Source organism: Budorcas taxicolor, chromosome 25 (assembly GCF_023091745.1).
Source record: "Budorcas taxicolor isolate Tak-1 chromosome 25, Takin1.1, whole genome shotgun sequence".
NCBI lineage: Eukaryota > Metazoa > Chordata > Mammalia > Artiodactyla > Bovidae > Budorcas > Budorcas taxicolor.
In genome coordinates this window covers 18,831,540-18,857,771 of record NC_068934.1, presented here as the reverse complement: position 1 = coordinate 18,857,771, position 26,232 = coordinate 18,831,540, and the positions used below count along the sequence as shown (strand labels likewise).

At 39.4% G+C, this 26,232-nt stretch overlaps 1 protein-coding gene across 2 annotated transcripts; it reads right to left on the bottom strand.

Moving 5' to 3' along the window:
• Positions 1-530: 530 nt before the first annotated feature.
• On the bottom strand, positions 531-20,743 carry CLNS1A (chloride nucleotide-sensitive channel 1A). 2 transcript variants are annotated; one of them, XM_052661918.1, is made up of 7 exons: positions 20,558-20,743; positions 14,056-14,192; positions 8,768-8,869; positions 7,293-7,400; positions 6,063-6,173; positions 2,937-3,026; positions 531-1,311 (listed from the first exon to the last, which is right to left on the bottom strand). In XM_052661918.1, the coding sequence occupies exons 1-6, from the start codon at positions 20,680-20,682 to the stop codon at positions 2,959-2,961; spliced, it is 651 nt and encodes a 216-aa protein (XP_052517878.1). In that variant the 5' UTR covers positions 20,683-20,743; the 3' UTR covers positions 531-1,311; positions 2,937-2,958. The 2 variants fall into 2 exon arrangements, with proteins under 2 accessions (XP_052517878.1, XP_052517877.1); XM_052661917.1 differs by having other exon boundaries at positions 532-1,311; positions 6,063-6,236.
• Between the last annotated feature and the right edge of the window lie 5,489 nt (positions 20,744-26,232).

Here is a 26,232-nt window from a genome sequence, read left to right as displayed (position 1 = left end):
ATACACATAGCGCATGTGAAGAACCCAGGACAGTACGGAGAAAGTCTGTAAAACGTGGCCTTTTTACTTGCTTGTTTTAACAAATTCAGTATTTATGAGAGTCTGCTCAGAAGAAAGAATATTAGTTTTTCCAGTCTACCATGCAAGATGAGAGAAACCAAGTAAAAGCGCTGAAAAGAACACTGGGTTTAGTGGTGACAAACTAGTTTAGTCACTAATTAGGTAATTGTGAAGAGCTTTTCTAACCTATTTTTTTGGTCATAAAGTCCAGGTATAAACCTGTAATTATAAATCAGCCTGATAGGTATCTCTGAAAACTGAGAGCTGAAAAGTATGCTATGAGAAGCCACTCCTGGTTCAAATGGAAGCAGCTCTGCAATGTTTTATGACCTTGCCCTGTCCCTCAGAAGCCCTATACGTTTCTTATTCCATGTTCATGTTCTCAGCAAAAGTCAAAGACCAACAAGAATCTCGTTTTTTATCAAAACACTAATTTTTTACAAACTGTTTCTCATTAATAGTTTTAGTCAAGAATGAGAGCACAATAATATAGAAAACCTAAATTTATTTGTTATGCTATCACAAAGACAAAACAATTATCTGAAATACTTTGAGAACTTCATCCCAATTCCACTTGTTCTTTAACAGAAACTGACCTGAGAGGCTGGCAATGAAAGGATACAACCTAAGCGGTTATAACAGAACAGACTGATGAAACTTGGTGAAAGGAGCAAAGGCTAGGCAGGAGCACTTGTGTTAGTGGTAGTACGTGTGGCTGGGCTGTTTCTGAAGAGGCTCCCTAGAGTTAACTGACCTGGGTCCCCAGTTAGTAAAAAGATCTTTATCCTTATGGAAAGTGCAGAGATTAGGATTTCTCTGAGACCTCTGTTTTTCTTTTTTAAGGAGTTAGGGGTATCTGTAGGCCCTAAGGAGTATAGCTTAGATTCAGCCTCTCTTTCCCACGCAGTCTACCTACACCTTCAAACGCCAGTGCATTTCCACCACTTAATCCTGCTAGGTTTTGAGGATGCATATAGAGAAGGTGGGAATCATAGGCCTACTCAGGGAGTACACCTAGACACAACAGTTTGGGGTAAATCATAAACTACAAATACCCTTCTGGTTAAGTTAATTCACCTTTGTTAATAAAGGTCATAGTTTCTTGTGCTGGTGACAGCTTCTTGTCTCAGTATACTCTGTCTCAAGAAAGAACTGGTTCAGCTAAGTTTTGGAGAAAGAAAAAGACTTTCATCAACACCCACTCCATAGTGGAAGAGGCACCAAGTTCTCTCCTACAGTTATGAGCAGCATCTGAAAAACAAAAGGTTTACAGTGTTTATACTAATAGCTATTATTTATTAAATGCCTAGTCAAGAGTGCCAGAGGACTTACATATATTATATTTCAATCTTTGCAATAATCCTGCCAGGGAGTTACTATCATCTTCATTTTTCAGAAGGGGAAACTGAGAATTGTAGAATTTATACTCCTTGTCTGAAGGCACAGAGGTGGTAATGTGGTGGAGCTATGATTCCAGCACTCATGTGCCTCCCCCCCCAACTCTATCTTATGCATCAAGAGGTCCTAGTTTCATTATATTGAAATTTTTAATACCTGCCTACATACTCAAATTATTTCTTATTCTCTCCTCAAAGGCAAATGTAATTTTAAATGATTAAAAATTTACAGACATTGTTTGGAATTAAAATTAATTCATTAATTAAGATTAATGCAGGATAATTAATTCATTATCCAGATGAAGAACTTGCATAAACTTTATGAATAAAAATCTCTTTGCTCCAGCTATAGCACAAAATGAACGTAAAACAAATTATCAGTTCATTAGAAAGTTGTGGCTATTTTACAGTTATTTCATCATAAAAATTGTACTACAAAGAATCCTAAGAATTCTCACCAGAAAAATGCTCCAACATTCCATTTGTGTAACCATTAGTGACATACCAAATACGTTTCTCCATCTTATTAATAGAGAAGTTGGTATTCTTTGAATAGTCCCTTTTCAAAAAGAAATATGTTAAAGCCAGATCAAAAAATCTGTTTTCCAGTTTTAGTAAAAATTACTGAAAAAAATCCATATACTCTAAAGAATGTGATAAATAAGAATCTCAGCAATAAGGGAAGAAGACATATTGGTACTGAAAGATTTCCCATAAAGTATTATTTCAATAGTGAAATATTGATATCCAGAACTGTGAAATCTGAAAATTAACATTAACAGAGCTCCAACAATGTTAACACATACTTTAAGCTAACTGTAGAGGAGACACTGCTGATTTTAGATGATATGGCTACCAATGACAGAAGTAAATAAAGAGACATAAATTACAGAACTTTGAAGGTTATTTTCTAATAGTTCCACTGGCAGCAGCTGACAGGAAAGCTGAGATCCATTAGCACAATTCATGGTTACTATAAGATGTTATATTCACAAAGGCAATAATCTGCTTTGTGAATTATTGCAGCAAATCTCTGTTTTGTGTTTTTGATGAGATGCTAAGGTTTCAAACATCGTAAGTGGGAAGGAAAAGTTGACTCAAGAGCAAAGCAGGACATGACCTCAAGTTCTGCTGCTCCCACATGAGTCAACCAGGGAGATCTCTGCTTTTGAACAAAGGGTAATGTCCTTCTCTTGACTCACTGAAGATCAGCGTCTTATCCTTCCATGTACTCTCAAATGGCTAGCAAAGTGCTTGGCAGCTAGTAAGTGCTCAGTAAATGTTAACCTGAACATTACCATGCTGGCAGATCTTGATTTCTTAGGGGCAAAAACTACATAGTTTCAAGTAATTTCATAAATGGATTAAAAAACATTTCCCCACAGCTGCTAATTTGTTAGAGTTCTCCTCAAATCTGAAAATAAAAATCAATTGTTTCATATGATTTTCATGTTCAGTGACAAGAGAGAAAATACTCACCCTAAAGCAAAATCCATCATTTTCAGTGATCAACATCTGCATCCTCAAACTGTCCAGCAACTGTTGGTGTAGTATCTACCTCCATCCCATCTGAAGAAAAAATTAACCACTGAGCAACAGTCTACTAAGCACTTCCGATAGTGAAGGCAGCTTAGATTTCAACCAGAAGGAAGCTAGCGCCCTCTGCTGGTAAGAGTTGCTATTTCTTTCTCTTGACAAAACTGCCAAGGAACAGACTTGAGAAAAATGCCACCTGGGGATTTAGGCCAAGTTAAAATTAGTCTGTGTATTTAACTTTCACTTTGCAACTCTCAATCTCAGCACTGCAAGAACTCCAGGCAGGGACTTTCAAATGCAGCAAGCATCCATTTTTCACTCTTCACAGAGCTGTGCTAGGTGTTTCTCTGTGCAACTTCTTTTTAGCATGAAGTACTAAGTTTACAACATAATTCAGTAGAAAAGACTGAAATAAATAAGTAAAGTGAGATTCTTACTTATCTGTTTTTTTAATCTCATTGAAAAAAAAAAAAAGATGGGGGAGAACCAACAACCAAAAAAAGCCCTCTGGAAAGAGCTGTCTAAAGCTGCTTTCGCCACTTCTTTACCTCCCACTCACGCTCAACTCTTTAGCCCACCACAAACTGGCTTCTGCCCACAGCCCATTGGCACCCCACCACCTGGACATTCAGCAGGACATACAAATGAAACACTTATATAAAATTAACTCACCTTTCCACATAGAAAATACATCCCTTTCCAGAAGGATACTTCTTACTTGCCCAACCCAGAAACCCCTACCATATCTCTAACTTCTGCTGCTTCTATCTCTTAAATACCTCTCAAATTTGTTGAGTCTTTTGACATTACTGCCACTCCCTAGGCCACTATCTCTCATCTAATTTAAATCATAAGCTACTTAACAGGGTTTCTCTTCTTTCCTCTAGTATTTCCCTCTGCAATTAATTTTTTGTATCACAGCCAGAGTCATCTTCTAAAACACTAATCAAACTAAAATTCTTCAATGGCTTCCCACTGACTTAAACACAGGCTGAAATTCTTTAACACAGCTTTCAAGTTCCTTTACTATACAGTCCAGTTCACTATTCCACCTTTATCTGTTGCCATAATAGCTACCCATCACACTCAAGAATTCCAGATACAATGAACTTTCAGTTCCACAAAGCTGAATGGTCTCTTGATCCTTCACACGACTGACTCCCTGACCTGCCTCTCTCCCCAAACTGTATGTATTCCCTCTTCACTTGGTTCATTTTTATTTATCTTCAGACTTTGGCTTAAATGTCACTTACTCCATGAGGTTTGAATCTCTCCCTGACTGTCCAGCCTCTGATTCCATAGTTCCTCAAGCTTCCCCTTTATCTCAATGTTGTATCACAATGTACTGTAACTACCTAGTTAATTTCATTTTCTCTCCACTAGAATGCCATTGATAGATATTAACTGCATCTTCCTTAGGCACTCCTGTATTCTCTCTACCTGCCACAGTAGCTCAACAAACACCTCTTACATAAACAAACACATGAAGCACTGAAATGCCATCAGCAGAAATTTCACTATGGATTTATCAGAATATCATGTTAAATATCGTGAATATATTATTTTTAAAATAAATTTAAAAAAAGAAATTGCACAGGTCAAATTTAATAAGTGGAAAAAAGAGTGATGTGGGTACCCAGAATTTAAGAAGACAGAGAATGGTTTAAGCTGAAGAAGTTTTATGTATAGGCAACTCAATACGTCAGTGAGGCTTAGGAATACAAGTCCAATTATCTCACTTTAGCAACAAGTGTTTGTGACCTTAAAGTCAGTTGCTATAAAGCATTAAATAAAAAGCTCTATAATTAAAAACAACAAAAAGCCTTCAGTGATGAAAGGTTTTTTAATGTCCAAAGGTACTCTTCAGCTAATCACTATAATAAAAAACAGGAGTATCTTGAATTCTTTCAGCTAAGATTTTGGTACAGCACTAGAGATCACCCGAGTCACCTAACCCTAAAGCCTATGTTAGAGGCTCACCATGTAGGGCTTAAAATGGAGAGGAGACACAACCAACAGTAACGTGACCCAAGCCTAATTCCAAATTAAATATCCCAGAACTTCAGGACCCTCAGGTCAGAAAGCTATGTGCATGGAGATAATGATCACAACATTCTGAGAGAAACTTAAATATCAATAAAAGAAAAACTATGAAAACCCTCTTTAAGAACATTCTGCATCACTAAAAATTGGAAGTGTTAAGATTCTGTAACAACACAAAATACTGAACTGAATACATAGAGGATGCAAGAAATGCTCGTAACAGTATCTGGCAGATTGTTTTTACACATTAGCTTATTTAATCCCCTTACCGCTTATTAGCAATTTGACTGCAAGCTAGGTATGTGACCTTTCTGTGCCTTAGTTTCTTCATCTATAAAATGGGGATCGTAACAGCATCTACTGTGGAGAAGGAAATGGCAACCCACTCCAGTATTCTTGCCTGGGAAATCCCATGGACTGAGGAGACCAGCGGGCTACAGTCCATGGGGTCGCAGAGTCAGACACGACTAAAGCGGCTAAACAACATCATCTACCAGAGGGTTCTTGGAAGAATTAAATGTGTAAATACATATAATGTGCTTCCATCAGGATTTGACACATAGGAACACTACCTCAATGTTTTCTTGAGGGTAGTAGGAACAAGATTGGAGACAAGTGGTGCAAAGACAGAGGTGTCTCTCCAGAGTCCGAGAGGACTTATATGGTGAATATTGATGACACAGAGTGTTCTCAGAAGATAAATAAGGCACAGTGAGGTGGAGGAAAGAATGATGTGAAGCAAAAAATTTCCTACTATAAATCCAGTGTGAGGGAAAAGGACCTATGTTTGGACATAGCAGTAGTTATAGCAAGGAGATCTGAAAAGTCATTTAAAGGAAAAATCCATAGCACTCAGTATTAGACTGGGGGGTTACAAATGATAAAGGTGGAGTCAAAAGAATACAAAACCTACAGATTTTTGTAAGTCAGGGAAAAAAAAGTTTTAACAAACTTACATATAGTTCCTATTCTATGTAATTCTACATTTGCTTCCTACACTATCAAATATTAATTCTGAGTACTCACCTTCATAATCTCTTATTGAATCTTCCGTCCGGACTCCAGCCATGTTATACTGGCTGCTCACAGACTGAGAAAGCATTCCTTCCAATCTCTCCAGTGTGGCTTGGCCTTCTGCTGTTAAATGGGATAATCCTTCTTCATAGGTATAAAATGTAGGGATGTCCCCCTGCCCTTGTTCTAAATAAATTAAAAGCTTTTAAGCCATTATAGAACAATTAGGGGAAAAAAAAAGACAATCAATAATGCATCTACTGAAGATAAGGTACAGTGAAAAAAGGCTTCAAGGAAAACACACAACATTTATTCAACATACACACATCAGCCATCTACTGAAGACAAAGATAAACAGAAAATGTCTTTACTCTCTAAGATGAGAAGGGATTCTAAGAGATAACAAGCAAGTATATAGCAATTCCCAAAGAAGCAAATGTCCAGGGACTAGAAGGAAAAGAGGGTGCTCCTAAGATTAGAGTTTTATCCCAAGGTAGGAATTTTACACGAGTGTTTTTTCCTGATTAAAATGCATCCTGCTTTAAAAAAACCAGAAATTCTGGAAAATACAAACAGGATTTAAAAATTAAATTATCCTGAAACTTCAGCAAAGATGAGAATGTATTTAGATGTATATAAAGCAGAATCCCAGAAATGAGTCTGTCTCAGGCCAGGAGGTGGTACATATGGAGGCAACAGCTTTAGGGAGCCAAACTGGTATCCATGAGAAAGAAATCAGCAGACACCTCAAGTAACAAGACTCCATACAAAGCTAGTGACTGTATTTTGCTCTGGGGAGGTAAAGGGAGATAATCTTAGATAAATGAAGTATGGTTCTGGGAAAAAGACATCACCTTGGCAATGAGGTGGTTGATGGAATACATTAAAAATGTAGATGATACAGGTTCCAAGCAGTGGAGAGAGAAGGCTTGTTTTCTGGGAGCAACTTCATCAACTTAAAAAGATTCTCCCAACTACCCACTATCTTATCAGTCTTTCCTTCCGTTTATTTCTATTTATATTTCTATGTTTTGCCCTCAAGCTTGGGACGCCTGTAACATTTTCTAACTTGGCTGAGACATGAATTGTGCCACTCACTTTTATTAAAAACCAAGTTACATGGATACTTAAGAGATATAAAAGAATTATAATCCCATACTCTATACATGTTTAAAATGAAACACACATACATAAATGTTTTAAATACATACACAAACACTCAAAAAAATCCACTTCACTAACCATGGGCTTCCACATCATATTCGTCTCCATCGTAATCATCTGAATCTTCATCCTCAGGATCTGGATGCAAAGCCTGGCATTCACACATTGCAGTGAACATTGCCTCCACTGAACAAGTAAATTTAAAATTTCTCATTATTTTTTTTTCTGATTAATGTACAATAGAAATCAAATAAGACAACCATCAGGGCAAATAAATTTAATAAGTAGACAAGAGGTATATTGGTGGTGATTTAGTTGCTAAGTTGTGTCCAACTCTTGCGACCCCAAGGACTGTAGCCTGTCAGACTCCTCTGTCCATGGGATTCTCCAGGCAGGAATACTGGAGTGGGTTGCCATTTCCTTCTCTAAGAGGTATATTGCTGCTGCTGCTGCTGCTGCTGCTGCTGCTGCTGCTAAGTCGCTTCAGTCATGTCCGACTCTGTGCGACCCCATAGACGGCAGCCCACCAGGCTCCCCCATCTGTGGGATTCTCCAGGCAAGAACACTGGAGTGGGTTACCATTTCCTTCGCCAATGCATGAAAGTGAAAAGTGAAGGTGAAGTCACTCAGTCGTGTCCGACTCGTAGCGACACCATGGACTGCAGCTCACCAGGCTCCTCCGCCCATGGGATTTTCCAGGCAACAGTACTGGAGTTGGGGTGCCATTGCCTTCTCTGAAGAGGTTTACTAGGGTCACAGTATTTACAAAATATGCCAAATTTCAAGGAAAATCAATCTTGACAGCAATGGACAAGCCACAAAATATTAATAATAAGACCTCTTTTTGAAATATTACTGAAATCTCTTCATGCCTTGGATTTTCCAAGAAAAAACATCAGAGTCCTGGTCAGACTGCTGGCATCAGGGTGAAGGCCCTCAAGGCAGCGCTCTTTCCAGCTGTCCTGGCATCATGCACTTCAGAATTGCCATGAGCCCTCTGTCCTCTATTCAGTGAGATTCACAGTCAACAGCACCAAGTCCATAAATAACAGGTCCCTCCATTCACAAAACACACCAGTGACATGGTATCTACTATACTCACTTCATTCACAGTCTTTATATTAATAGGCATCTGGTCCTCAATGATACTACAGATGCTAAAATGAAGAAAAAGCAATAGAACAGAGGTAATGAGAGTGAGGGCTTCCCTGGTGGCTCAGTGGTGAAGAATCCATCTGCCAGTGCAGGAGACATGGGTTCGATCCCCAGATTGGCAAGATACTCTGGAGAAGGAAATGGCAACCCACTCCAGTATTCTTACCTGGGAAATCCCATGGACAGATGAGCCTGGTAGGCTACAGTCCGTGGGGTCACAAAAGATTCAGATACAACTTAGCGACTAAAACAAGAAACAAAAACAACAAATGAGGATGAAGGTGTGTGTGTGTGTGTGTGTGTGTGTGTGTGTGTGTGTGTGTGAGACGGGGGCAGGGGATAGAAAGAATGCTTGGTACTTAAAGGGGAAAAAATCAAATGTTCTACAGGATACTCACATGCTGATTTATCACTAGGCACAAATCTAAACTCAGCAATAGGTTCAATGTCATCATCACTATCTTCCTCCTCTTCATCAGCAACCGATTCTTTTGATTCTTCTAGAAACGGTATAAAAAAAGTTTTTTAATGATGTTTATGTTTAAAAATAAAATCTTAAAAGTATTTCTTAAAGGATGTTTAACAATACATCTAAATATTACATTTTTTTTACTCCCAATTATAAAACATTATTTTAGAGCTAGAAAAAGACTCTGGATAGTCTCTCTGATCTAGTCACACTGTACTGGAAGTTCTAGGGATACCAAGTCCCAACATCATGGTAGGGGGTGAGGAAACCCAGAGTCAGACCTCTAACAATTAGAGTTCCACTGTCATGTCTGTTTATTCCACCATAAAACAATGGGTTCAGCAGCAGTCTGTAAACCACTGTGATTCAACATCAACAACTTACAGATAAGAAATCTAAGGCCGATAAAAATTAACTGACTCAAAAGATAAATTAATAAAGTCTATTGGCAAGAAAAAGCTACAAATGTTCAATAAAGAGAACTAGCACATCCTGTTGGTCAAAATGGAAACTGCTAAAATCACTCCAGATGTATATATCCTATTACCCAGCAACTCATCTAAGTACATGAATGTTCCCTGAAGTACTTTATGTACTACAGAAAATATAAGAAATAAATGTTAATTAAAAAAAGGAAATAGACGTATTGTAGCTTGATCGTATTATGTTCAGTAGATAATATCTGAAAATGAATGTGATTTATATGTATCAAAATGAAGGAATTTTAAAACATAATTGAGTAAAAGAGCTCATTGGAGAATATATATAATACCATTTGCATTAAAGTTTTAAACACAAAAGAGAACCATTATATTGCTTAAGGGTGTATATATATACTCAGTAAAAATCTAAAAGCACAGACAGGAAGGACACGCATCATCTTTAAGAAAAACTCTGGAGACAGAATTAGGAATGAAATGGGGAGGGATATAAAAACAAATTTCCATAGTATTAATATAATTTTATTTCTTTTAGACTAATTATGAAAAAATGTTAGAATTCACATTGGATATTACATAATAAAAATTTTTTTTAATTATTCTGAACTTTTCAACATATGAATTATTTCATAATGTTTTTTTAAAAAGGTGAATAAAACAGACCCCAAAACCACCAAAACATGTTCAACAAATCATCTTAAAAATACAACTTCTGTTTAGCATATTACAGCTGCCATTTTGAAAAAATGTTAATTCTCCATATAGATGGAGATAAAGTAGAAAAGCATTCAAAGTATATACTTTCTGGAAAGCAAGCTGACAATATATGTTAAGAGCTTTTTAATAAGGGGTACCCACTATATTTTTTAACTTTTATTTTTATAAGTCACGCAAGTTCACTGAATAATGAAAAAATACAGATAAGCGAAAAACACAAAATTTTAAATGGCCACTATTAGCAACTTTAAGTAACAGATATAATAGAACTTTTCTGTCCTGTTTCTGATGTTATTAAATTGTTACATAAAAGAAATTTGTCTTCTGTAAAATAGTAAAATACAAAAATATTGGACAGTTCTAAAAACTTCTTAGTAGTTGAATACATTATGGTACTACCAAACTTTTTCAATGCATTTTTAAAAATGGTATCATACTGTAACTATTGTTCTATAACTGAATGGACATCACTTTTCAAACCATAAATTGAAGCTGGTACAAAAATAATGGAAAAAGTCAAGATGGATTCAAAGTAAAAAGTCCCTACCCCTCCAGTCCTCTCCCTAGAAATAAACCACTATTAACATCTTCTTTTATATATCTACAGGTATCTATCTAAAGGCAATAAAGAGAAATGTAATATAGCATTTTTACAATTAGGAAAAAAATACCACTATGACAAACGTTAATCATCTAGTACTAGATCACAGTAGTGACCACCATAGTCTGTCTCCTTAAACGTTTCTAAAATTTTAGGAATGGGAATGTATTTTTTTAGTTATTTAAAAAATAATCTAATGTTCTCAACAATAAGCTGATGGTCTACTTTAGTGGTTAATGGAGGTAAGCCAAACAGGAAAAAAAAAAAAAATATATATATATATATATATATATATGGGGCTTGAAGAATCAGGACAAGAGGACCAAAGGCTAGAAAAACAGGATCCACATCTGTGCAACTTATAAAAGTGCAGTTCCAGATAAACAGAAATGGAGAAGTATTAAAATAAAGGTGATGGAAAAAAACTATTCCCTAGTAAGACAGAAAAGTTTTACTTATTTTAGTAAGAGTTTTAATTCCATCCATCTCAAGAAGATAATCATATAGAATAAATGCTTAAAAGACCTACCCCAAACCTACCGAATCCTTATTACCCAGGTTTGGGACTCCCAAAATTTGTATTTTTAACAAGTTTCCAAGGTGTTTCTAGTGTGCAGCCAGGTTTAAAAACCAAAAATTACTATAATGCCCTAATTATTCTGGATAAAATGGAAGCTCAGAGAGATGAAAATGACTTCCTACCAAGTTAATGACATAGTTTTCTTATTCAGTGTGCTTTTCCTTTTAGCTAGCTTTATTCAAACCCTACCTCTCTAACTTTATTTTCTGACATACACCTTTGTCCAATGCCAATGCTCTACACTATTTATGAGCGTGTCACACCAGAATTTAAAACTGACTAACAAGATATCTCTAAAATTTCACATCTACAAATGAATGGCAAAAAAAAGGGCGGGGGTTGGAGGGGTGGCACAGGGAGGGTGGATTCCCTGGCAGTCCAGTGGTTAGGACTCAGGCTCTCACTGCCAGGACCTTGCATTCCATCCCTGGCCGAGCAACTAAGATCCTACAAGCCTTGTAGCATGGCCAAATAAATAAATAAATAATAAAAATAAATAGAAATAAATAAAATTTCATGTCTATATATGAATGAATGAATGAAAGCTTTCAACTAAACATGGCATATAAATTCTTGGTTATAAAATCATAGTTGCAGATACTTAGATGGGAAGTGAACTTTGTGTCCAAGGCCACCTCATCTGGAAGTCTCACTACAACACAAGGTCAACAGCTTTTTATTTTTCCTTCAGTTCAGTTCAGTTCAGTTCAGTTGCTCAGTCGTGTCTGACTCTGCGACCCCATGAACTCCAGCACGCCAGGCCTCCCTGTCTATCACTATCTCCCGGAGTTCACTCAAACTCACGTCCATCGAGTCGGTGATGCCATCCAGCCATCTCATCCTCTGTCATCCCCTTCTCCTCCTGCCCTCAATCCCTCCCAGCATCAGAGTCTTTTCCAATGAGTCAACTCTTCGCATGAGGTGGCCGAAGTACTGGAGCTTCAGCTTTAGCATCAGTTCTTCCAAAGAACACCCAGGACCGATCTCCTTCAGAATGGACTGGTTGGATCTCCTTGCAGTCCAAGGGACTCTCAAGAGTCTTCTCCAACATCAAAGTTCAAAAGCATCAGTTCTTTGGCGCTCAGCTTTCTTTACAGTCCAACTCTCACATACATACATGACCACTGGATAAACCATATCCTTGACTAGAGGACCTTAGTCGGCAAAGTAATGTCTCTGCTTTTGAATATGCTATCTAGGTTGGTCATAACTTTTCTTCCAAGGAATAAGTGTCTTTTAATTTCATGGCTGCAGTCACAATCTGCAGTGATTTTGGAGCCCCCAAAAATAAAGTCTGACACTGTTTCCACATCTATTTCCCATGAAGTGACGGGACCAGACGCCGTGATCTTCGTTTTCTGAGTGCTGACTTTTCCTTACCCTCTTTCAAATTCCACTAGATTTTTATCTACCTCTGGACGCTTCCCAATGTCAAGAGTTTTGAAATCGCACACCAAAAATATTTTCAAATCGCTAAATCAGTCATTATCACTTAATGCAGCAGGGTGTGCCAAAAGTCTTAACATTAAATAATTAGTGTCACACAGTATAAATGCTCATCTTATATCTGAAACCTTACTAAAATCCCAAATTGGAGGAGCAATAGCTCAAAAGGAAAATACATGGCATTGTTTCTTACATGCTATTTCAAAAAGCAAAGCACTATCTTCAAATCAAAAGTTTACTAAAATGTAACAATAGTCTTTCAACTCCAAAGTTATTCATTCTCACAAAGGATGAACATATTAAACTAATATACTATATAAACTTTAGTTATACTTAAAAAATCAAGCATAAGTTTTTATTTCATGCCTAACTTGTTTCTCACTCAGAATTCTTAAAACTCATTGTGAAAGTGGCTCAGGCATGTCCAACTCCTTGTGATCCCATGGACTATACAATCCATGGAATCCTCTAGGCCAAAATACTAGAGTAGGTAGCCTTTCCCTTCTCCAAGGGATCTTCCCAACCCAGGGATCAAACCCAGGTCTCCCATATTGCAGGCAGATTCTTTACCAGCTGAGCCATAAAGGAAGCTCAAGAAAACTGGAGTGGGTAGCCTATCCCTTCTTCTGGGACCTTCCTGCCCCAAGAATCAAACTGGGGTCTCCTGCATTGCAGGTAGGTTCTTTTTTTTTTTTCAAGGCGAATTCTTTACCAACTGAGCTCTCAGGGAAATTCACTATGGAGAGCCTAAAAAATGGATTTTAAAAATCTTTCTTACTTCTTCTTCATCAACCACACTAGATTTTTACGACTCTGTTGTTTCTTCCATCTGCAAGATGTGGGAATCTTGTACCATAGGGTTTCTCAATCTTGAGACAATAATATTGACATTTGGACTGGTTAATTCAATTCTCTGTTGTGGGAGCCTGTCCTAGGAATTGCAGGATGTTTAGTAGTATCCTTGGCCTCTTAACTAGATGCCAGTAGCACTCCTCTCCACCTCTAGTGGTGACAAAAATGCCATGACAAAATATAACTGCCAAATGTCGGGAGAGGGCAACATGTCCACCATTAAGAACTATTTCTATAACAAAACAAGACAGGTTCTATCCTAAACTCTTAGAAGGGAAGCATATGGATCCAAGCCTGTAAGGGTGCTAAAGGTAAATGCCTTTACACAGAGAAATAACAACGAACTCAAGAGGAGAAACAAGAAATGCAAATGCATAACAGCTAAATAATTTTAAATGCAACTATTAATATGTAGGAAGTAAAAGGCAGTGTGCAAATTATTTTACTGTGCTGAAATTTTGCTTAAGAAAGCATTATCCAAAATAAGTGAATGGCTTGAATACTACACTGATTATCATCAGTGACTGCTTTTTGAAATATACTGCCAAAGGAAGCTCAAGATTAAATTATACCATACATACCTCCAAATTTGGCATTCACCATAACATACAGATGCTCTCGAGGATAGGCGTTTAGGTCCCTGGATACTGCATGCAAACTAATGGTGGGGTATTCCAGAGAGAATCCTAATCCAGAGCCATCTAACCAAGACAGGCGGCTGAAAAATATGTGTTAAGTGGATTATTTGAAGAAATTAAATCCTAATTTGATGTCCTAACGTTTATACAGCTTCAGCTTGGACATATATTAATATATATGTGAATAAATTCAAGCATATTGTTTAGAAATTTCCTAAAAGAAGAAAATTTGCAGCAGGAATTTAATTTCTTTAAGACAATTCTGTTATAGTTCACTTTCCCCTATCTAAATATCCAAACAGGTTTGAAATGCTATTTTTCTTAAGTCACATGTGTGTTTCTATGCCTTTTTATGCTTGTTTACATTTGAAATGTCTTCAGGCATCTTCTTTGGTTTGGCAAATCTTTTTCATCTGGGGAAGTCCCAGTCTTTCCATAAACCCTCTCTTCGATTATTCCAGTGCAATGATCTCTTCTTTTCTTAAACTGCACTTAGGCTCAGTAATATACTACTGAGCACCTAACTCTGTGGTAATGAATTTTATATGTATTGGACAGAACATGAGTTACTTGACAAAGCTTTAACATTCTTCAAAATCACTGCCACAGTGCTTAGCATGTAAATATGCAATACCTAAGAAGCACTAATTTCTCCACTAATCCTACATTAATAACATACACATGAAATGGTTGTAATAACACAAGTTGGAAAATAATCATCATATTGAAAAGCAGACGTTATGAAGCCTTTCATTTATTTTGCAACTTAAGGAGAAAGCCACGAATAAGCAATGTCCTAGTTATCCCTCAAAAGTGGTCAATGCAAATATTTTATTGCTTTAACAAAGGAAAAGAATCAGGAAAATCAGTAACTGAATTTTGAGTAAGGACTGGTTGACTTTTTTGGTAATACTTCACCTATCTGGAACTGCACCATTTAGCAGGGAAAAAAGTTTCAAAAAAGATGGTTAAGAAACGACAAAAATGTTAATAAAATAAAAGCTAATGCACTATACTGGTTGCACAGGGCTGGAGGAAAATACAAAGTGACTGCTAACGGGTGTCAGTTTCTTTGGGGGACAATGAAAATATTCTAAAATTCCTGAATATTCTTATATTCAGGAATTGGGAATTCCCTGGCAGTCCAGTGGTTATGACTTGGTGCTTTCAGTGTTGGGGCCCAGATTCAATCCTTGGTTGGGGAATTAAGATCCCACAGGCTGTGCAGCATGGCCAAAAAATAAGTAAGAAATTAAAACTAAATAACACTGTGTTGATGGCTGCACAACTCTGTTATATATACCTATTTATTAATATATAGCATATTTATGTATGTTATATATATTATATGTATGCATGCCAAGTCGCTTCAGTCATGTCTGACTCTTTGTGATCCCATGGACTGTAGCCCATCAGGCTCCTCCGTCCATGGAATTCTCCAGGCAAGAATAGTACAGTGGGTTGCCATGACCTCCTCCAAGGGATCTTCCCCACCCAGGAACTGAACCCGTGTCTCCTGCTGCTCCTGCACTACAGGCAGATTCTTTATTGCTGAGCCACCAGGGTAGTCCTATACACACACACACACACATATATAGTTAAATACATGGATTGCATGCTATGTAAATTAGGTCAATGAAGCTTTTACTTTAAAAAGAAGTTAATGCAATAAAAACCCCGTATCTTCTATTTCTATACAACTGTAACAAGCCTGGCAGTCTGATATCTAAGGAAGTAAAAACAAACACAATAGTAGACCCTAGGACTTCTTGTGTGGGAACAATGACAGTGCAGCAGTCTGAGAGCATTCATACTCAATGTAAGGGGAGGCTGAGCTTTACACCTCAATCCCCCAAAGGAAATCAATGGCTAATAGCACAAAACAAGTGTGTAACACTTGACTCTCACTTATAAAAGCAAAGGCAGAAGTAGATTACGGTGAAAACTGTACAACTCTGTAAACACACTAAAACATAACGAACTGTACACTAAAACAGAAAAAAAAGCACTGTCATTGAGAAAGGTTTCAACACACTTATTGAAAATGAAAAACTGGGAAGCTTTTAAAAGTGGTAAAAGTTCTAGAATAACTCATTCCATTGGGTCCAAAGAAGTAGATTTTATTATTGTAGTTAGATTGCACGTGCTCTATGGGCCTTTCCTCTACTGCTTTCCTCTTAATGTGGAGAAGAAATAGTGCTCAGGCATCACAGAAGTACTGCCAGTTCCTTATTAAAACTATATTATTTAAAGCAAATAAACTCCTTTTTTCCTCACCTCAGAAATCCCCTGGCATTATCATAATTCAGAAAGGAGTATTCCAAATTTCAGTATCCAAAATGATTTGAAATACCCAGAGACACAAAATTTTCTTTAATGACTCAATTAGGAGATGGAAAAGCTGAAAAACAAGTACAGACTCAGTGCCTGTAAATTATGGCTTTCACTTTAAAAAGCACATAATTACTGCTCTGTAGTTCCTTACTGCTGGCAGAACAAATGCTATCTCCCCAGAGCATTTCCCGTGGAGCGCTCATAATCTTATATAGGAACATGGATTATATACTCAACAGAACAGAAGACAGTTTCACTCAAAAGCAACATTTACTCTCATTATTAAGTTCTGATTTTTTACTTATTTTCTTCTCATATATTCTAGAAGAAAAGCCCTTCAAAACCAAACTATCTAACTATACCCTGTGCTGTGCTTAGTTGCTCAGTTGTGTCCAACTCTTTGCAACCCCATGGACGCCAGGCTCCTCTGTCCATGGGGCTTCTCCAGACAAGAACACAGGGGTGGGTTGACATGCCTTCCTCCAGGGGATCTTTCCAACACAGGGATCGAATCCAGGTCTCCCCTATTGCAGGTACAGTCTTTACTGTCTGAGCCACCAGGGAAGCCCTAACTATATATCCAGTCCCAAAGAAACCATGAGTCACATAAGGGAAAAACAAGAATCTGGAAGCTAGTAAAGATACAGAGGAAATGTTGTGCTATCCTCCAATGGTTCCACACAAGAATTAACAGTGTACTTTATTCCTGGCATGGGGAAAAAGACAGGACAGAAAGGTAAGAGAGATCTTGAATTTAGGTTGGCTTGATTATCTGGCTTAAAATTTATTTGGGAATAAATATAAACTAAAAAAGAGCATTACTTATAAATTTAAGTTACCTATTTTTAATTTAAATATTTTATTTCACTTGTTTCAAATGATCTAATCTGAATGATTCATGCCTCTGTTCCTTTCTTCATTTGGACAAAAAGTCAAATTCCTATAAAAACTAAGCTTTGAAAATAAGTCCAAAAGAGTTCCAAATCTCTCAATCTACATCTGAAAAACTACCTAAAAACAAATCAGATCCTGTTCCTCTTTGCCTAAAACACTAAAGTAGTTTGCACACTGCCTTTAGGCTATAAGCTAAGCTCCTGAACATGACTCCCTCCTTCTCCAGCTTTATTTATTTATTTTTGGTGGTGCTGGGTCTTTGCTGCCGAACAGGCTTTTCTCTAGCTGTGGTGCGTGCGTTTCTCACTGCGATGGCCTCTCTTGCTGCCGAGCACCGGTTCCAGGGTGCACAGGCTTCAGTAGTTGTCGCTCCCGGACTCTAGAGCACAGGCTCAACAGCTGTGGCTCAGGAGCTTAGTGGCATGTGGGATCTTCCTGGATCAGGGATTGACTCTGTGTCCTTTGCATTGGCAGGCGGATTCTTTACCACTGAGGCATCAGGGAAGCTCCTTCTCTAGCTTGACTATGTTTCCACTCTTTCTCCATTGGTCCCTCAGATAAAAGAACTGCTTGACTGTGCGTATGTGTGTGTGAACACACAATATATATCCTCACACACATAATATTGTTTCTCATCCTTGCCTCTGAGCATCCTGTTTCTTCTAATTAGAATGTTTCCTCTTAGACCCACCTCATTTACCTGGCTAACTGTCAATCTTCATTCATCACATCCTCTATGAAGCAATCCCAGTTTGTTGAGATCTTGACTCTGTCAAGACACAGGGACTTTCCTGGTAAGAATCCACCTGCCAGTGCAGGGGGCACAGATTCGATCCCTGGTCCAGGAAGATTTCACACGCCACGGACCTGTCCTGTGCGCCTCAACTACTGGTGCCCACATGCTCAACTACTGAAAGCCATGTGCCTAGAGCCCTGTGCTCCATAACAAGAAGCCTGAACACCATAATAAAGAGTAGCCCTGCTCACCACAATGAGAGAAAGCATGCGCAAAGCAAGGAAGACCCAACACAGACCAAAAAAAAAAGAAAGATTTGGAAATGCTAGGTGGGAAAGAACAAAAAGGGGCAAGAAACCAAAGAGGTAATGAATAAAGAGGGATGAAAAATGGTGTCCAAGGTACTAATAATATTCTACTCTTAACCTTGAGGTGCTATGCTGGTGTTAGTTTAAATATAAAACCATCTATTTATAATTCATATTTTTGTATGTATATTTTATAAAAATACTTTTTTAAAAAGATGTTAGTAAAAAGTTGAAATAAATAATTTTTAAACAGTTAAGAGCTTAAAAGGAGTTTGTACTTCCTCACTATGGTTACACAAGAGAATGTCCTTATCCTTAGATTTTGGCACAAGTATTAATAGGTGAAGTGATGACATGTCTGCAACTCAAAAAGCTCAGAAAAAAGAGAGATAAATGTGGCCAAATGTTAACGACTGATGAATCTCTGTGAAGGAGCTATGGCTATTAATTTACAACACTTGCAACTTTTCTTTACTTTTGAAATTTATCCAAATGAAAAAACAAGTATAGGAACTTCCCCTAACAGGATTTATATTATACAGGAGACAGTGCACAGAGAAGCCATGGAGAAAAGGGGGATTGTGTAGGGGCTAAGAATATATGTGTTCCACTTTCCACTCCTTGAAAGAAAGGAGATCTTCCACTTCTTGCAAGATCTCTGAAGATCTTGTCAATACCCTCAAATACTGCTTTTCAGATTTGATTTTATTTGACCACTCCTCTCTTTTTCCTCAAGTCTCTTCTTCCCTGGTGGCTCAGACAGTAAAGCATCTGTCTACAATGAGGGAGACCTGGGTTCGATCCCTGGGTCGGGAACATAGCCTGGAGAAGGAAACGGCAACCCACTCCAGTACTCTTGCCTGGAAAATCCAATGGACAGAGGAGCTTGGTGCAGGCTACTGTCCATAGGGTCGCAAAGAGTCCAGCACGACTGAACAACTTCACCTTCACCTTCTATAACATAACTTGTGTAGATGTGTCCCCAAGGTTCTATCCTTGGCCCTCTCTTCTTCTCAAGTATCTAATCTATTCATCTTTAACACAACTCTCCCAAGAAATATGCTCATATGTGCAACAAATCCACATTTGCAGACCAAACTCATTATCTGTACCTTACCCCAAACTTGATCTTCCTCCCATCCAAATTTCCTATCTGTGACTGGCCAGAAAACTAAGCTTTGTTCAATGACTAGATTTCCTTCGAAAGCAAGGGGTTCTTTACATCTTTTTGTGGCTGCTGTGGCAGGGAGAAATTTGGCCTCTCTGACTCTCACATCTCCTGGTGTCAAACCTGTGAATATGTTACATGGAAGAAGGGACTTTGTGTATGTAATTAAGGTTACTAATCAGGTCACAAGAAAAGAGAGAGATTACCCTGGATTATCTGTGTGGGTCCAACATAATCATGGGACTTATTAAAAGCAGGGAATTTTCTGACTGCAGACAAAACTGATACAGAATAAAGAGAGAAGTGGAGGACAGGAAAAGATTCAATGTGTGACTGTTGGCTTGAAGATGAATGGAACCATATGTCATGGAAATGAGAACTTCTATTCTACAATCTCAACACGTAAAACAAGTCTATGAAAGTAAAAACTGCTCCAGGTACCCAAATAAAAGGGCAATTCCTTCTAGGAATGGAAATGAGAGTTAGGTTCCTCTGGATATAACCCCTACCAGCGTGGGGGTGCAGGTGTTCCTCTCCCCACTCATACCTACAGAAAAAAACCTATACCCCCTTAACCAAGCTTTAAAATCCTGCACAATTTGCTCTAAACCCACATATCCTACCCAGGGCAACACCTCCCATTCCTGATCGTCGACGAGGCAGGCACTTCGATGACTCTTCTTCACTCAGGTCCTGGAAACTCAAAACCTTGAGACCTTGAATAAAAAGCAGCACCCCATCAGACCTCCAGAAAACAGGTGGGTAGAAAGCACAATGAATGAGGCGAACACCGTCTGACGAAGACAGACATGAAGGCTCCGAGGAGAGGACACTGGAACACACGAGTCTTCTCCTCAGCAGAGGCACCTCAAAGGCAAGGCGGGGCACGCGCTCCCCCGCCCCACGGCCTCAGAGGTCTCAGTCTCCCTCACGCTACTCCGCACCGCCCGCGCCCGGCAGAGACGAGGCGAGCAGGAAGCCAGCCCTTGGAAACAGAGACTCTACCTTTCAGCGATGTAAAGGGTGCCGGTGCCGAGGCCCTTCCCGTTCAGCACAGCCTCGGTGTCTGGTTGCTGCTGCCGTAGGCCCTCAGCCGACCCGGGCGGCGGGAAACTTCTGAGGAAGCTCATTACTGCGAGGAGCGCTGAGACACCGGCTAGGAGCTGGCTGAGGCACCGCAAACCCTTCGCCGTGTCCCGCCCCGGAAGCAGTAGCAATTCCCCCCGGAAGTGTAACTTAGTCGGCCCCGGAATTCGAGTCCGTCTACCATAGAGATGAGACGTTCTAGGACAAGCTCTCACAGGCTCGAGAGAACCGAGTTTGTCAGCTCACGGCCTTTCCCTTCTCCCTCGGATTTCTAAGGCTCTAGGTTTGGAATAACGGAGTGTTCTCCCCACATCCTACTTCAGGATCGTCACAGCAACCTTGTGAGAGAGGAAGCACAGGAAATAATAAATTTCTTCTTTCTGCCGAAGTGGAAACGGAACCGTAAGGCAGGGAGTCTCTTGCCTGAGGTTGCATAGGAATGAGAGACCACACTGATTTACAAGTCGGTCACCTAAGTGGGTTCGGCTCTTCTCACCTGCGCCCGCCTCGTCTAGGCCTTGTTCATGTCTCAACAGCCACGCCCCAGACATCAGTATAGGTCCTAACGCCGTCCTAGTACACGAGCCACATATCCCCTGGTATCAGATGTGCAGACGAGCGCAAAGAGGTAATTAACCCTGGGTGAAAAGCTAGTTGTGTCAGCAAGCATATGGGGCGCTGAGGGGAAAAGAATTAATCCATTAGACTTGGAATTCTTTATTTCTTCACTAGACACTGAAAAAGTATTAAGAGCTAATAAAAACTTTTAAAATAATCATAAAAGTAGCTAATGGTAACCGGGTATTAAGTGTCAAGCCCCGTTCAAGGCGTGCGTGCTAAGTCGCTCCAGTTGTGTCCGACTCTGCGACCTTACTGACTGTAGCCCGCCAGGCTCCTCTCTTTACCCTTATTATTTCTTCATTTCCTCTGTGACAACTTTATGGGGAAGATGGAGCTGAAACGAGAACTAGTGGAAAGTAGTAGGAATAGATCCTGAGAGATCCTTCCCTGTGGCCTGAGCGTTCTCACAGCTTGGCAACTGGGTTTTGACGTTGAGCATCCCAAGAAAGAGAGTGGTATAAGCTGCACGGCCTCTTCTAACTTAGCCTTGGAAGTTACAGAGTGTAACCACAAGTAGTATCTGCTGGATTTTTCATCATTTTTTTTAAAAAAAAGTACTTTGTGGTCCTATATGCTTTGACATGCCTGCAGCCCTGGCTGACAACTTGACTGCAGGTTTGGGAGCGATCCTGAGGCAGAGGAACCCAACTAAGCTGTGTCAGATTCATGGACGGACAGAAACTATGAGATAATAGCTGTTGAATTTTGGTGTGTTTTTTTGTTTTTGCTTTGGTGTGCTGCAGTGCAAGCAGGTATCTTAGTTCCCCAAGCAGGGATTAAAAACTGTGCCCTCTGCAGTGGAAGCGTGGATTCTTAACCACTGAACCACCCAGGAAGTCCCAAATAGTGGTTTTTTAAGTAACTAAGTTTTGGGGTAAACACAGCAATAGATCACTAATATGCTTACTAAAGAGAAGAGAAAGAACCCTGAACAGTATTAACCACTGTGCTGCTGCCTAAAACGCTTGACTTGGCAAGCTTATCCATGCCGAAGATTTGAATTAACCTGTGTGGCTGATTCCCAAATCTATATCTCCGTCCCAGAATTCTCTAATGAACTACAAATATTTATATATTTAACTACAGCCTGCTAGACATCTCCACTTGGAAGTGCTACAGGAGCCTCTCATTCAACTTATCAAAAACTGAACTTATAAACTATGGACTTTGAGGGACAATGATGCATCAATGTAGGTTCATCAGTTGTAACAAATGTACCTCTGTAGTGGGGGATGTTGATTATGGGGAGGCTACGGGGAAACAGTGGAAACAGTGTCAGACGTTATTTTTTTGGGCTCGAAAATCACCGCAGATTGTGACTGCAGCCGTGAAATTAAAAGACGCTTACTCCTTGGAAGAAAAGTTATGACCAACCTAGATAGCATATTCAAAAGCAGAGACATTACTTTGCTGACTAAGTTCTGTCTAGTCATGGTTTTTCCTGTGGTCATGTATGGATGTGAGTTGGACTGTGAAGAAGGCTGAGCGCCGAAGAATTGATGCTTTTGAACTGTGGTGTTGGAGAAGACTCTTGAGAGTCCCTTGGACTGCAAGGAGATCCAACCAGTCCATTCTGAAGGAGATCAACCCTGGAATTTCTTTGGAAGGAATGATGCTAAAGCTGAAACTCCAGTACTTTGGCCACCTCATGCGAAGAGTTGGAAAAGACTCTGATGCTGGGAGGGATTGGGGGCAGTAGGAGAAAGGGACGACCGAGGATGAGATGGCTGGATGGCATCACGGACTCGATGGACGTGAATCTGAGTGAACTCCGGGAGATGGTGATGGACAGGGAGGCCTGGTGTGCTGTGATTCATGGGGTCGCAAAGAGTCAAACACGACTGAGTGACTGAACTGAACTGAACACGTGTGTGGAAGTGGGGGTATATGGGAATCTCTGTACCATCCTCTCTAACCTGTTGTAAACCTACAACTGCTCTAAAAAAATCAAGTCTTCATGAAAAAAGTTGAATTTACAGGAGTTCCCCACTACTCTAGTGGTTAGGATTCTGGGCTTTCACTGTCGTGGCCCAGGTTCATTCCCTGGTCTAGGAACAAAGATTCCAAGAGCTGTGCGGTGTGGTGACCAAAAAAAATTGAATTTACAGTTTTCTCTCTCAATTCTGTTATTTTTCCAGGGTCCCGTCTTATGAAAAAATACCTCACTTCATTGAGTTGCTCAGATTAGAAACCTGGCATTTATCATTATTTCCTTAAACTCTTTCACTCTTCATATCCAGTAATACAGTAATAATAACTATATTTATTATTATTTTAACAAGAAAATAGCAACTAACACTTATGGAAGGCTTATGTGCTAGATACTGACTTTTCAGGCACTTTGTTTCAACTAGTTTAATCTTCACAACACACCTAAGAAATAAATGCTGTCATTATTCCTATTTTACAAATAAGAAAACAAGTAAGGATTAAGTAACTTGCCCAAGTCCATAGCCACTAAAGTGGCAGAGTGTGATTTAGAAACTAAGCTGTTGGGCAGTACAGCCTACACATTTCAAGGACTAGATTCTAATGCCTCCCATCAACCAAGTCCTGTTATTTCTTAATTCCTGTCTCAGGAGTTAAGTATCACCTAACTCTTCCCCTACTGTTGCTCACTCAGGCCGTGGCATCTCTTAATTAAACTATTGTAAGAGCCTCTGTAGCAAAAGTAGGAAGTCAAGAGATACCTGGAGTAACAGGCAAATTTGGCTTTGGAGTACAGAATGAAGCAGGGAAAAGGGTAACAGAGTTTTTCCAAGAAAATGCACTGGTCATAGCAAACACCCTCTTCCAACAACAAAAGAGAAAACTCTACACATGGACATCACCAGATGGTCAATACCAAACTCAGGTTGAGTATATTCTCTGCAGCTAAAGATGGAGAAGCTCTATACAGTCAAGAAAAACAAAACTGAGAGCTGACTGTGGCTCAGATCATTAACTCCTTATTGCCAAATTCAGACTTAAATTGAAGAAAGTAGGGAAAACCACTAGACCAGATATGACCTAAATCAAATCCCTTACGATTATACAGTGGAAGTGACAAACAGATTTAAGGGATTAGATCTGACAGACAGAGTGCCTGAAGAATGATAGACAGAGGTTTGTGACATTGTACAGGAGGTAGTGATCAAGACCATCCCCAAGAAAAAAAAATGTGTAGGTGATGGAATTCCAGTTGAGCTATTTCAAATCCTAAAAGATGATGGTGGGAAAGTGCTGCACTCAATGTGCCAGCAAATTTGGAAAACTCAGCAGTAGCCACAGGACTGGAAAAGGTCAGTTGTCAGTTTTCATTCCAATCCCAAAGAAAGGCAATGACAAAGAATGTTAAAATCACTGCACAACTGCACTCATCTCACACGCTAGCAAAGTAATGCTCAAAATTCTCCAATACAGGCTTCAACAGTACGTGAACCGTGAACTTCCAGATGTTCAAACTGGATTTAGAAAAGGCAGAGGAACCAGAGATCAAATTGCCAACATCCACTGGATCATTGAAAAAGCAAGAGAGTTCCAGAAAAACATCTACTTCTGCTTCATTGACCAAGCCAAAGCCTTTGACTGTGTGGATAATAACAAACTGTGGAAACTTCTTCAAGAGATGGGAATACCAGACCACCTTATCTGCCTCCTGAGAAAACTGTATGCAGGTCAAGAGGCAACAGTTAGGACTGGACATGGAACAACAGACTGGTACCAAATTGGGAAAGGAGTACATCAAGGTTGTATATTGTTACCCTGCTTATTTAACTTATATGCAGAGTATATCACACGAAACGCCAGGCTGGAAGAACTAAAGAGCCTTTTGATGAAAGTGAAAGAGGAGAGCAAAAATGTTTTTCTTAAAATTCAACATTCAGAAAACTAAGATCATGGCATCTGTCCCATCACTTCATGGCAAATAGATGAGGAAACAATGGAAACAGTAACAGACTTTATTTTGGGGGGCTCCAAAATCACTGCAGATGGTGACTGCAGTCATGAAATTAAAAGACGCTTGCTCCTTGGAAGTAAAGTTATGACCAACCTAGACAGAATATTAAAAAGCAGAGACATTAAAAAAATAAAAACAGAGACATTACTTTGCCAACAAAGGCCCATCTAGTCAAAGCCATGGTTTTTCCAGCAGTCATGTATGAATGTAAGAGTTGGACTATAAAGAAAGCTGAGTGCTAAAGAATTGATGCTTTTGAACTGTGTTGTTGGAGAAGATCTTGAGAGTCCCTTGGACTGCAAGGAGATCAAACCAATCCATCCTAAAGGAGATCAGTCCTGAATATTCATTGGAAGGACTGATGCTGAAGCTGAAACTCCAGTACTTTGGCCACCTGATGTGAAGAACTGACTCTTTAAAAAAGACCCTGATGACAGGAAAGATTGAAGGAAGGAAGAGAAGGGAACGGCAGAGGATGAAATGGTTGGATGGCATCACAAACTCGATGGACATGAGCTTAAGCAAGCTCTGGGGGTTGGTGATGGACAGGGAAGCCTGGCATGCTGCAGTCCATGGGGTCTCAAAGAGTCAGACAGGACTAAGCGACTGAACTGAACTGAACTGAACTGAAGAGCCTCCAAATTGGTCTTGGTTCAGTGAACCCAGAGGCCTCATAGTCTTTGGGTGAAGAAAGACAGGAAGGATTTAATCATGTAGTAAGTGTAGTATTGAAGTCCATACAGCCCCAGCTGCCATGGGATTGCTCTGCATGAGGATCCAGAGAGTACCTCATGGAGAACTGGGACTTGAGGGTGAGAAGTTCAAAGACAAAGAAGATAAAGCATGAGTAAAGGTGATTCCATCCAGTTTCCTGACCAGGGATCAACTCAGGGCCCCCTACATTGGGAGTGAGGAGTCTTAGCCACTGGATCACCAGGGAAGTCCCAGACTGTCTTTTTATTGTTGAGTTGTAGGAGTTATTTATTCTAGATACAGGGAAGAATACTGGAGTGTGTTGCCATTTCCTAATCCA